Source organism: Myotis davidii, unplaced genomic scaffold, assembly GCF_000327345.1.
Source record: "Myotis davidii unplaced genomic scaffold, ASM32734v1 scaffold447, whole genome shotgun sequence".
NCBI lineage: Eukaryota > Metazoa > Chordata > Mammalia > Chiroptera > Vespertilionidae > Myotis > Myotis davidii.
Genome location: NW_006297827.1, coordinates 60,321 through 72,852, shown reverse-complemented (window position 1 = coordinate 72,852; position 12,532 = coordinate 60,321). Strand labels below are relative to the sequence as shown.

The window sequence follows — 12,532 nt, the reverse complement described above, 5'->3', positions numbered from 1 at the left end:
GGTGGGGGCTTGGGGCCCCGCCCCCTGTCACACACAGAGCTGCAGGGCGATCAGGGGGTTTGGGCGCTGCCCCCTGTCACACTGATCCCTGTGCCGGGAGGCCTCGAGGCTCCGCTAATCCCGGTGTTGGAGGCATATTACCCTTTTACTATATAGGGTAGAGGCCTGGTGCATGGGTGGGGCTGGTTGGTTTGCCCTGAAGGGTGTCCTGGATCAGGGTGGAGGTCCCCACTGGGGTGCCTGGCCAGCCTGGGTGAGGGGATGAGGGCTGTTTTCAGGCTGGGAGTGACTGAACTCCCAAACGCTCCTTTTTCCCTTTTTTTTTTTATTCTGGGCCAGCTTTAGCCTGAGGCTTGGCTCCAGCTCTTAGGCCTAGTAGCTTTCTGGCCTTTGCATACAATGTTGCGAATCTGCTGGCTGAAGTCCAGTGGTATTTGTTACAATGTTTGAAACTGCAGGCTCAGAGGCCTGCAGCCGCAGGCGGGGAACATTGGTTTCCTCTGTCACTGAGGCAAGCAAGCCTCATGTTAGTTTCAAGCTGCCTGGCTGCCGGCCGCCATCTTGGCTGACAGTTAATTTGCATATCTCGCTGATTAGCCAATGAAAAGGGTAGCGGTCGTACGCCAATTACCATGTTTCTCTTTTATTAGTGTAGATTACATCAAAACACTTCAGTATACACATTTTTGCAAGTATACACAAAACATTATCCAGGAGAGATCCCAAAGCAAATCTCAATAAATTAAAAAAGATTGAAATTATATCAAACATATTTTCCAACCATATTGGCATGAAACTAGGAAACTGGAAAGAATAAAAATACATGGAGATTAATCAACAGGTAACTAAACAACCAGTGGATAAAAGAAGATATCAAACAGGAAATGAAAAACTGCCTTGAGACCAATGAAAGTGAAAACACAGATTTTCCATATCTATGAGATGCAGCAGAAGCAATTCTAAGAAGGAAATTCATAGCTATACAGGACAACCTCAAGAAACAAGAAAAATCCCAAATAAATCATCTAACTCTATACTTAAAGGAACTAGAAAAAGAGGATCAAACAACACCCAAAGTAAACAGAAGGAAAGAGATAATAAAGATTAGAGTGAAAATAAAGGAAATAGAAATTTTTAAAACAATAGAAAAATAAATGAAACTAAAAGCTGGTTCTTTGAAAGGATAAATAGAATTGACAAGCCCCTAGGCAGCCAGACTCATCAAAAAAGAAAGATAGAGAACTAAAATAAATAAATTCATAAATGAAAGAAGAATTAAAAACAATACCACAAAAATACAAGTAATCATTAAAGAATAGTGAGGATAATTATAGGCCCTTTCACAGGGGTCACTGAAGACCATCGGAAAACACATATATAATTACATATTGTTTTTGTGATTAATCACTATGCTTTAATTATGTTCAATTTGTAACAATGAAAATACATCCTGCATATCAGATATTTACATTACTATTCATAACAGTAGCAAAATTACAGTTATCAAGTAGCAACAAAAATAATTTTATGGTTGGGGGTCACCACAACATGAGGAACTGTATTAAAGGGTCACGGCATTAGGAAGGTTGAGAACCACTGGTATAGAGCAACCAAAGGAGGGGAGGGGGAATGGGACTACATCAAACTAAAAATTGTGCAAGCAAAGAAAATCATCAACAAAACACAACCTACTTAATGGGAGAAGATATTCACAAATGATACATCCAATAAGGCGTTAATATCCAAAATATATAAAGAACATGTAAACTTGAGACCAAAAAAAACAAACAATCCAATCTAAAAATGGGCAGAGGACCTGAATAGATATTTTTTCAAAGAGTACATACAGATGGCCAAGAGACATATGAAAAGATGTTCAATATCACTAATCACCAGAGAAATGCAAAATAAAACCACAATGCCATACTACCTCACATCTGTCAGAATGGCTGTCATCAAACAGTCAACAAACAAGTGCACATCAAAAAGTCAACAAACAAGTGCTGGCAAGGATGTACACTGTTGGTGGGACTGCAATTGGTGAAGCCACTATGGAAAACAATTTGGATGTTCCTCAAATAATTAAAATAGAACTACCATATGGTGATGAAAAATTAAACTTAATTAAAATAGAACTATCATATGACCCAGTTATTCCAATTCTAGTTATCTAACTAAAGAAATCCAAAACATTAATTCAAAAAGATATATGCACTCCTATGTTCTTTGCAGCATTATTTATGACTAGAGGCTTAGTGCATGAAATTTGTGCATGGTTAGGGTCCCTAGGCCTGGCCAGCAATCAGGGCCAATCAGATTCCTGCCTCTCCTTCTCCCCTCCCCCTTCCCTCACCACCCACACACTGCCACCGCACCATTCCCCCTGCCTACCTGCCTCCCTGCCTCCTCCTTCCCTTGCTCCCTCAGAGCCCCACCACTGCCGCTGGTCACCTGCTGTGTTCCTCACCACCTCCTGGTGGTCAGCACACATCATAGCGCGTGATCTAACTCCCAGTCTCCCGGTCAAACTCCCGAGGGTACACTTTTCATATTAGCCTTTTATATATATAGATAGCCAAGATATGGAAGCAATCCAAGTGCCCATCAATAGATGAGTGGATAAAAAAATTGATGGTACATAGATACAATGGAATATTGACCATACAAAGTAATGAAATCTTGCCATTTTCAACAACATGGATGGATCTAAAGGGTATTATGCTAAGTGAAAGAAGTCAGAGAGTAAGACAAATACCATATGTGAAATATAAAAAAAAAATGAATAAACAAAACAGACCCATAGATATAAATAACAAACTGATTGTTGCCAAGGAGGAAGGGTATGGGAAATGGTTGAAATAAAGTATATTAAAAAAAATTAAGCATATACCCCAACATAATTTTGAAATCTAATATTTGAATGTATCCTTTTGGGTGTTTTACCCCTATATTTTGATAGTATATTCACATATTCATTGGAATCATGATATAGCAAATAAATGTTTTTAAATTATCAGATTCCAAGCTTATACTTTAGATATTTTTATCAAAGCCAATAATATTTAATATTAATAATTTATGGTGATGGTTTCAGAACTTTAGATTTGTGAATTGTATAATGTGTGACTTTTATCTTAATAATGCTTTTTTATAAATAAAATATTCTTATACTAACAGACTCATAATTTCTCCTCTTTATGACTAATAGTGCCAATAACCTGTGCTCTTCCTTTTTTGAGTGCAGAAGTCTTTGGCCCAATGACATCTTTGGAAGCAGTTCTGATGATGAGGTCCAGACACTACTGAATATATATTTCCGTCATCAAACTCTAGGACAAACAGGTACTTACGCTTTGGTGGGGTCTAACCAGAGCCTGACCGAAATCTGCACCAAGCTGATGGAGCTGAACATGGAGATTCGAGATATGATTCGCAGGGCCCAGAGTTATCGAGTCCTCACTGCTTTTCTTCCAGACTCCAGTGTTTCCGGCACTAGTCTCTGACAGGAGCACCCTGTCATCCATGGGTCCCAAGACGGGTGTGCTGCCATGCTTGGGTAACATCACTCAGTATCTTTTCAGCCTTCAGAAGACTTGATCAGACTGTTCTCCCTCTTGTTACCTGTTGGACTTTTTCTAAAGGGGATGACAGAACTTCCAACATGTAGCAATACTAAGAACCAAGGTAACATAAAACATTTGAGGACAGACTCCATCTGCCATGCTATATAGCACAAATGTGTTATTTTACTGAGCAAATGCAACTCACTACTGAAGAAGTGACTTCTATTGCATACCAAAGTCGACTACCTTGAACAATACCCTTCCTTTCTAGAAACTACTTTAGATTGGCAAAAGTGCAATGTTCCTTCACACACAAAAAAAAATATTATAAAACTTGTACATATTCTTTCCCTTTATTTTTCCTTTCTTTTCTTTCTTTTTTTGTGTGAACTGAGGATGGGACAGGCAGAATGAAGCTGGCCATTGAAAACCAAAAGATGGTCAAAAGCTGACAGCCTGTATATGTGAAAAGGGAATTGTAAATGGACAATTTAATGTACACTGTAATTTGAATACAATTACTATACCTAAAAGAGCTGCTATGAAGTACCTTTCTTATGTTGCTAGGCTACTGTTTCTTAAAACCATGGATCTCTTTGCAGGGGTCTGTGATTAGGACCTTATTACCAAAAATTGTCCAGATAAACCTTTTTTTATGGATCTTGGCTGCTTTTTACTAAAAGGTTGCTTTTGTGAGCATATTTATACTACAGAAGGATGAGTGTTAATTTTAACCAACTTTGCCATTTTGTAGAAGAGAGTTAAAAACATTCACATGATAAATCCCAAGTCTTTTTCACCTGTCATGCATGCATATTTTAATATCTATTTGGATAGCCAGAAGTAGAATTATAAAGGTAAAATATGAGTTATCACTTTGTTCCTTAAGAAATGTCATACTTTATTTGTAATATTTATCTAAAGGGCCATTCTTAAGTTTTCTTTCTTAAACTTAATGCTGTCAAGTGTTAGATATGTGCATGTAAACCTGTTGCACATCAGAAACATATTCAAAGTTTATCTATGTAACTTATTTGCTCTATAAATACATTTAAAGTTTTTGTGATGTAATTTTGGTTGGTATTCTGTTCAGAGCTACTTTTAGACTAAAAAATAGAAAATACAAAATACATATTGACCATGGACTTTATTTCTGATTAATGAAGATTTTTGCCTTTAACACACTTTACAGTTTTAGATGTGGGTTGCCACAGTGGTAGCCTAAGGGGAACCATTTATGTGTTTCATAAATGGCAGCCATTGGGGTTGTTCAGCAAACACAGTGGCCTTGGGAAGCAGGGGGTATTTATGACCTCTTTGGAAATGGACACAAAACAGAGCCTGACTTTCAACCAGCTCTCTCTGTAATCAATAAAAGAGAGAAATCAAAAGAGAGTTCCAATTGTCTATAGACTATCATTCATTAGGTTGTCACCTTTAAAATTTTTAAACAGACTCCATAATGAACAGGAAAAAGTAGTAGGAATTTTAATTCTGACATCAATACCCATCTATTTTCCACCACACTTGTAATACAGGGACAGAGAAATAAATAATTATCTAATTTCTACTATCTTCCTATTCATATTTATTAGACTAACAAACATCCCTTGCTTCCCTTACAGCTGAGGCATAAATAGTAATTTTCTAGAAATATTCTGCTGTAGGGAGTCTAACCCAGGATTTTGTTGTTGTTGTTAACAAAGGTACAACTATTAGCATATTCTGCCATTTTATTTTTTTAATATACCTGAAAGATGATTTACCACAATTTGTAGAAAACAACTGAATCATATTCTTTCTAAAAAATATTTCATAAAAGAAGAGATTTCTGTGGATATCCACACTATCCAACTCTCAGAGTTCTGTTGGGACCCACAATAGAAAGGATTGACTATTCATGATTGAATTTCCCACCATGCCCTTTTACCCAGCCAAGAGCCCCATGAGGGTTACTCTTTTTAAAAGACTGTTTCAATAGTACATTATAATCTAGTCATAAAAGTAGTGAGGATTTTTTTCTTTTTTCTTCATTTTATAAAATACAATGAGGTGACATCAACATCATGGAAGTGAGGAGACTCCTTTGTTTCTCCCCTTAAATTTATAAGTCAGACATCCAAAACTGAATGAAGTATCCCCTGCTCAATGCACAAATACACTGAAAGATCCACACATCAAAACATCTGACGATGGGGAGGACAGAGGTGGTGGCCTCAAATGCACTTAGGGGCCCATTGTGGCTCTGGTGAGCTAGTAGCAGTGAAAAAATTAGGCTTCAGCCCTCATACTATGGCCTGGATTATAAGAGGGAAGAAGTAGTGGTCCTGTAAGAAATGGCATTTCTCTCCCCCTTTCCCATCATGGCAGATCCTGATAGCGGTAGTAGAGATGCCTCCAAAAAATACAGCAGAACCAGGGAACATTAGTAAAAATGAAATAGTACTAGGAGCTTGCAAAACTACTTCTCCACCACCTGTCACATTCCTCCATCACAGTGGTGGTGCCCTGGAACCAAGGTGGGCCAGTAATGGAAGGGACACCCCAACCTCCAAGTGACTAGGTGGCACTTTCCTTAACTAAAGTGATGCTGCACCACTATGATCCCAGAGGCATAAATACTGCAGCTAAGATAAAACAAAATCATATACTATAACACCATCTACTGGAAAATAAAAGAAAGTACCCTACCTATTAACCTGCTGAATTGTTGAGAGCAAAACAGTATCTAAACAAAACAACAACAACAAAAAAAAACAAAAACAAAAAAAGAAGCTCACTTGTGCAGCAAAGAAACAATCCATCAATTAATATAAACAGTCAAGTTAACCTGAAAGCAGAGGAAAAATTAAAAGTCTCCAGAAATGAGCCATGAAGTCATGGAAAACAATCAACAAGACAAACTATATAAGTGAACCAAACAAATTCTGGAGCTGAAGAACTCATTAATGAGATGAAGAATGCATTCGAGAGCAATGGAAATAGAGCAGACCACCTAGAAGATAGAATTAGTGGGCTTGAAGACAGAAACCTAGAAATTATTCAAGTGGAAGAACAAAGAGAACTAAGAGTTTTAAAAAAATCAAAGAAATCTACAGGAATGATCTGACTCTATTAAAAAGAACAACATAAAGATAATGAGTATGTGAGAAAGAGAAAATTGATAATTTCCCAGGCTTATAGGAAAAACTAGACTTTAGAATAAAGGAACCTAAGACAACACAGTTATATTGACATAAAAACATCTTCTCCAAAACACATTTATTCAAATTGTAAAAAATTAATGACAAAGAAATCTAAAGGCAGCCATGGAATTAAATTGTCCTCATATTTCTTACTAGAAACATTATAAGACAAGAAATAGTAGAAGGAAATATTCCAAATATATTCAGCAAAGTTGAACTTCAGATATGAAAAAGAAATAAAGGCTTTACCAGACAAATAAAAGCTGACAGAATTTGCCACCAGAAGACCTGCATTAAAAGAAATAGTAAAAGGAGTTCTAACAGAAACAAAAAGCCAAAAAAATACAAATCTTTGAATAAGGTGACTAGCATACAGAAGCAGGAACTTAAAACTACTTCAAAACAGAATATTAAAATTATAACAAGAGGGAAATAAAGCATTAAAAATAACTGTGACTACTGAAAATTGGTAATAAATGTACAAGATGAATGGAAATAATTTGTGACAACAAAAACAAAGAAAGGAAGAAAATGTCTGAACTTGTACAGATGAAGATAAGATACAATGAGAAAAATGATTATTCTATATATGAAACATTATTTTACATAAACCTAATGGCTACCACAAAACAAAAATACAGAGCTGAAATAGGGAACATTTAAAAAGTAAAGAAATGGGGAAAATCATAGAAAACCACCAAACTAATGGATATATAATTAGAAAATTTTAAAAATATAAAATGACTGCAGTAAGTCCTCATCCTATATAATAAAAGCCTAATATGCTAAATGTCCGGTCGTCTGGTGACCGATTGACTGTTCAACCAATCAAAGTGTAATATGGTTGAGCTAAGGCTGCTCAACTGCTTGCTATCATGTGCACTGACCACCAGGGGGTAGATGCTCCAACCGGTAGATTAGCTTGCTGCTGGGGTCTGGCCAATCGGTACTGAGCAAGATGGGCCAACCACACCCTGGAGCCTTCCCACAGTCCCTCCCCAGCCCGATTGTGCATGGGTGGGATCCCTCCTCCTAGCCTGCACCCTCTCGCAATCTGGGATCCCTCACGGGATGTCAGAGAGTCCATTTCAGCCCAATCCTGCAGGCCACTTCCCTCGGGAGGGTGCCAGACACAGGGCTCATGGCTGGCGAGCGCTACTGTGGCAGCAGGAGCCTTTCCTGATTGTCACTGATTGGGCGTGAGCCCGCGGCAGGCACAGTGGGGCTGGGATGAGCAGGAGAGACAAGTAGGAGCTGCAGGCGGCGTTGGACTGTGGGTTTCAACCAGATTCCTGCAGACCACCCATAGGGGCCCACCTGTGCGTGAATTCGTGCACCGGGCCTCTATTAAATCAATAATTACCTTAAATGTAAATGGAGTGAACGCACGTATCAAAAGGCACACAGTAGCAAGATGGATTAAAAAATAAGACCTAACCATATGCTGCCTGAAGGAAAATCATCTCAGACCAGAGACAGGCTCAAAGTGAATGGGTGAAAAGATGATACTCACAGCAAATGACATCCAGAGACCACATCACACCACAAAAATCCACAGGACCCAGGGTAGCAGCTGGCCTTGGTGTACCCTGAGACTTTCACTGAGTGACCTCAGACCCAGCACTGGCACCAAGTTTGAAGCTCTATCAACCTGATGAACACCACTCACCCCTCCCTACTTGGTGATTCAATGAAAATGTATCTCACACAACTTGAGAACACCACCAGGAAGTTCTTTCAGTGACTGAGCCTAACAGGCAGCCAGCAGGCAGAGGCACATTTCAGGGTGCCTTTTTTTGACCTGCCACCAGGCTCGATGCTGATGGAAGCTAACCTTGGTGTGCAGGTCGGCCCCTCCCACACACATCCAGAACTAGCAGAGGCAGTCACAAACTGTGGATCACTTTGTAGCTCCTAACAGGAAGCCCAGGGCCAATGATAGGCAGCACCTGACATGATCTGCACTGGAGTCCTTTCCAAAAGGCCCCAGAACCAACACACCTAGTGTCAGGCTTCAAACCACATCAGAGCCCAACCTGATTAGCTCCACAAGGAACACACCCATAAGGAGATCTCAGCAGGCACCAGAGCCTGAAGAGGGATCTGCTTTGTAGAGTGACCCCCCCTCAGAGAAGCTCATACACTGTTGTTAAGGTCAGTCCTCACAGTGAGCCAACCTGAGGGCCAACCTGACCCACAAATGGGCCAACAGAAATCATGACTAAACCACAACAGGAGGGCTCATATAAACCATACACGGGACATGTCTGGAGCACCTATCTCAGGTAATCAGAGAAAATACACCACTGAGCAGGTCACCTACTACATAAAGGCACCATGATCAAGAATGGGAAACATAGCAGATCTACCTACTGGTAATTAATACACAGAAACAAATACAGAGAGGAGCCACAAGGAGAGAGACAAAAAAAATTGCTCCAAATGAAAGCACAGGAGCAATCCTCAGAAAAATAACTAAATGAAATGGAGGCAAGCTATCCACCAGATATACAGTTTTAAAAAATGGTTATAAAAATGCTCAAGGAACTTAGAACTTCAACCAAGAAGAAGCAAGCATAACAAAGGGCATAGAAATAATTTTTTTTAAAAAAAGAATTCAATATTTGAAATGAGTCATACATTAGAAGGAATCAACAGCAGATTGGATGAAGCAGAAAATCAAATCACCAATTTAGAAGACAAGGTAGCAGAAAACAAGCAATCAGACCAGCAAAAAGAATTTTAAAATGAGGATAGTTTAAGGAACCTCTGAGGCAACATCATGCATAACAACATCTACATCAGAGAGGGTCCCAGAAGGAGAAGACAGCAAGGGATTGAGAAACTATTTGAAGAAAGAAATGACTAAAAACTTCCCTAACCTGGTGAAGAAAAAAGACATACAAGTCTAGGAAACACAGAATCCCAAACAAGATGAAACCAAAGAGGACCACACTAGGACACTTCATAATTAAAATGCAAAAGGTTAGAGACAAAGAATCTTAAAAGCAGTTTGTTACCCACAAGGGAGCTCCCATTAGACTGTCAGCTGATTTTTCAACAGATAATTTTCAGGCCAGCAGGATTGGCATGAAACATTCAAAGTGGTGAAAAGCAAAGGCCTATAGCCAAGACTACCCAGCAAGGCTAGCATTTTAAATTGAAGGAGATCAAAATGGCCTTTTCCCCCCTTCCTCTATATAAAGCAAAGGGGAGGGGAGTAGTTCTCTGATATTCCCTGTGAGTACTTAGTTGAGTTCCTGAAGGTTTTCCTACTCCTGTTATGCTGGATACCATGGATATTTCTGCTCCTGAGTCTCTGCTCCTCCTGTTAAAATACTGTATACTAGAGGCCTGGTGCATGAAATGCATGCACTCAGGGCGGTCCCTCTCGCAGTCCGGGAGCACTCGGGGAATGTCCAACTGATGGCTTAGGCCCATTCCCCATAGGGAGCGGGCCTAAGGCAGCAGTCAGACATCCTTAGTGCTGCCATGGAGGCGGGAGAGGCTCCCGCCACTGCCACTGCGCTCACCAGTCATGAGCCCGGCTTCTGGCTGAGCAGTGCTCCCCTATGGGAGCACACTGACCACCAGGGGGCAGTTCCTGCATTGAGCATCATAGTGACTGGTCGTTCTGGTATTTGGTCAATTTGCATATTAGCCTTTTATTATATAGGATTCTTAGAAAAAGATGCTCAACTGAGGAAAACCAAGATGGTGGGGTAGGTAAATCCCAGTACTTGTCGCCTCCCACAACCACAGCAAAATTACAACTAAAATACAGAACAACCAGCATTCAGAACCATCTAAAATCTGGCAGAATGGAAGGCCTACAACTAGAGAAGAAAAGAAGAAAGCATATTGAAACTGGTAGGAGGGGCAGAGGCTATGGGGTCATTGTTCCTGTGCTAGGACCTCCCCCATGGCAGAGCTGACTGGCAGCCATATCTGAGTTTCCATTAGTGTGGCCCACACTGTTTGCTCTGCCCTTGTGGTTCCCTGAGACCCCCCCATTATACAATTTTCAGCCCCCTCCCCCCAAGCTGTTTGCAGTGGCTTTTCCATATGAATGGCCTGTCCTGGCTCAGGCTTCAGACATTACTAAAATCTCTTAAACAAGCAGCAGCTGGAATCAGCATGCCCCAACCCTATCAATAAAAGGCTCAAGACCCTGCACTAGCACCAGCCTGCTTTACTTCACAGCCAGACTTCCCTGGGTACTTCCTAGCCCAATATAAGTAGCAGCCATCTGCAAATTTCTGTAGCTCCTGCTGGTTGCCCCAAGCAGTGGCTGACTTTAAACCTCCTGGGAGGCCGCAGAGCCAGTGCCCCTGGTGGACAGCTTTAGACCATAGCAAATTACAACTCTACACTTCCACAAGAGATATTGTCAAGGGGCAGACTCAGTGAGCATCAAAGCCCCACTGAAGCAAGTCCTGCTCCATAGAGGTGTCTCCTGCATAACAATTCTTTAATTGTAGACACTGCTGGTCCTCACAGCCAATTGGACTAGGGGTCAATTCCTCCCAGTGACGCCAACAGCAATCAAGACTCAACTACAACAAGACTGTGCACACACTGCCCACACAGAGGTACACCTAGAGTGCCCAGCTGAGATAACTGGGGAGGCTGAGCCACTGGGCCCTATAGGACACCTACTACAGAAGGCCACTCTAACAATTCCAGGAAACATAACAGCTCTACTTAATACATAGAAACAAACACACGGAAGCAGCTAAAATGCAAAGACAAAGAAACATGTTACAAATTAAAGAAATGGAAGCAAGCAAACTATTGGATACAGAGTTCAAAACAATCATTATAAGGTTACTCAAGGATCTTAATGAGAGCTTCAAGGGACTAAGTGAGACTTTCAAGGATCTTAGTGAGAATGTCAAAGACATGAAAAAGGACCAGTAAGAAATTAAGCATACACTAACTGAAATAAAGAATAATTTACAGGGATTCAACAGTAGAGGATTCTTAGAATCAAATAAATAATTTGAAATATGAGGAAGCAACTAGTTAACCACCTATATATAATTCAACAAAGAAATCCACGCTCAACACAGACACATGCCTGAGAGAACCAAGCATTGGAACATCAAAAGGTGGGCAACCAAGAATACACCAGGAGATGAGAAGGGAGGAAAGTGCAGATGGCCTGCAGATGCAGCCCTTAAGCTGGGAGCTCCTAGCTTGACCTGAAGAGGGAAGGCAGCCCAGGGAACAGGCATTTCCTTTAGCCAGGAGGAACAAAGAGCTGCAGGGGGTGGCAGCCCAGGAGGGCAAGCTGTGAGTAGAGTGAAAACAAAGGAAAAATTAAAGAATGGGACTAAATTGAACTGAAAAGTTTTTGCATAGCAAAGAAAATGATCAACCTACTGAATGAATGAAAGAAGATATTCACCAATGACACATCCAACTATGGGTTAATAGTCAAAATTAATTAAAACTCATACAACTCAACAGCAAAAACACTGACAATCCAATTTTCAAAATAGGCTGAAAACCTGAATAGACACATCTCTCAAGAGGACATATATAGATGGCTAATAAATATATGAAAAGATGTTCAACATCACTAATCATCAGAAAAATGCAAATTAAAACCAAAATATCTCCTCACACTTGTCAGAATTGCATCATCAATAAATCAACAAACTGCAAGTGTTGGTGGGATTCCAGATTGGTGCAGCCACTATAGAAAACAGCATGGAAGGTCCTTTAAAAAATTAAAAATGGCCAAAACCGGTTTGGCTCAGTGGATAGAGCATCGGCCTG

At 40.2% G+C, this 12,532-nt stretch overlaps 1 protein-coding gene across 1 annotated transcript in view; it reads left to right on the top strand.

Annotated features, from left to right (window-relative positions):
- The window catches only part of FRY (FRY microtubule binding protein), a 409,004-nt gene extending 404,167 nt beyond the window's left edge, over nt 1–4,837 (top strand). The window contains exon 61 of the mRNA XM_015570438.1: nt 3,245–4,837. Within this exon, the coding sequence (XP_015425924.1) occupies nt 3,245–3,503 (259 nt within the window). The 3' untranslated portion in view covers nt 3,504–4,837. The remainder of the gene's footprint in view (nt 1–3,244) is intronic.
- Nucleotides 4,838–12,532: the final 7,695 nt, after the last annotated feature.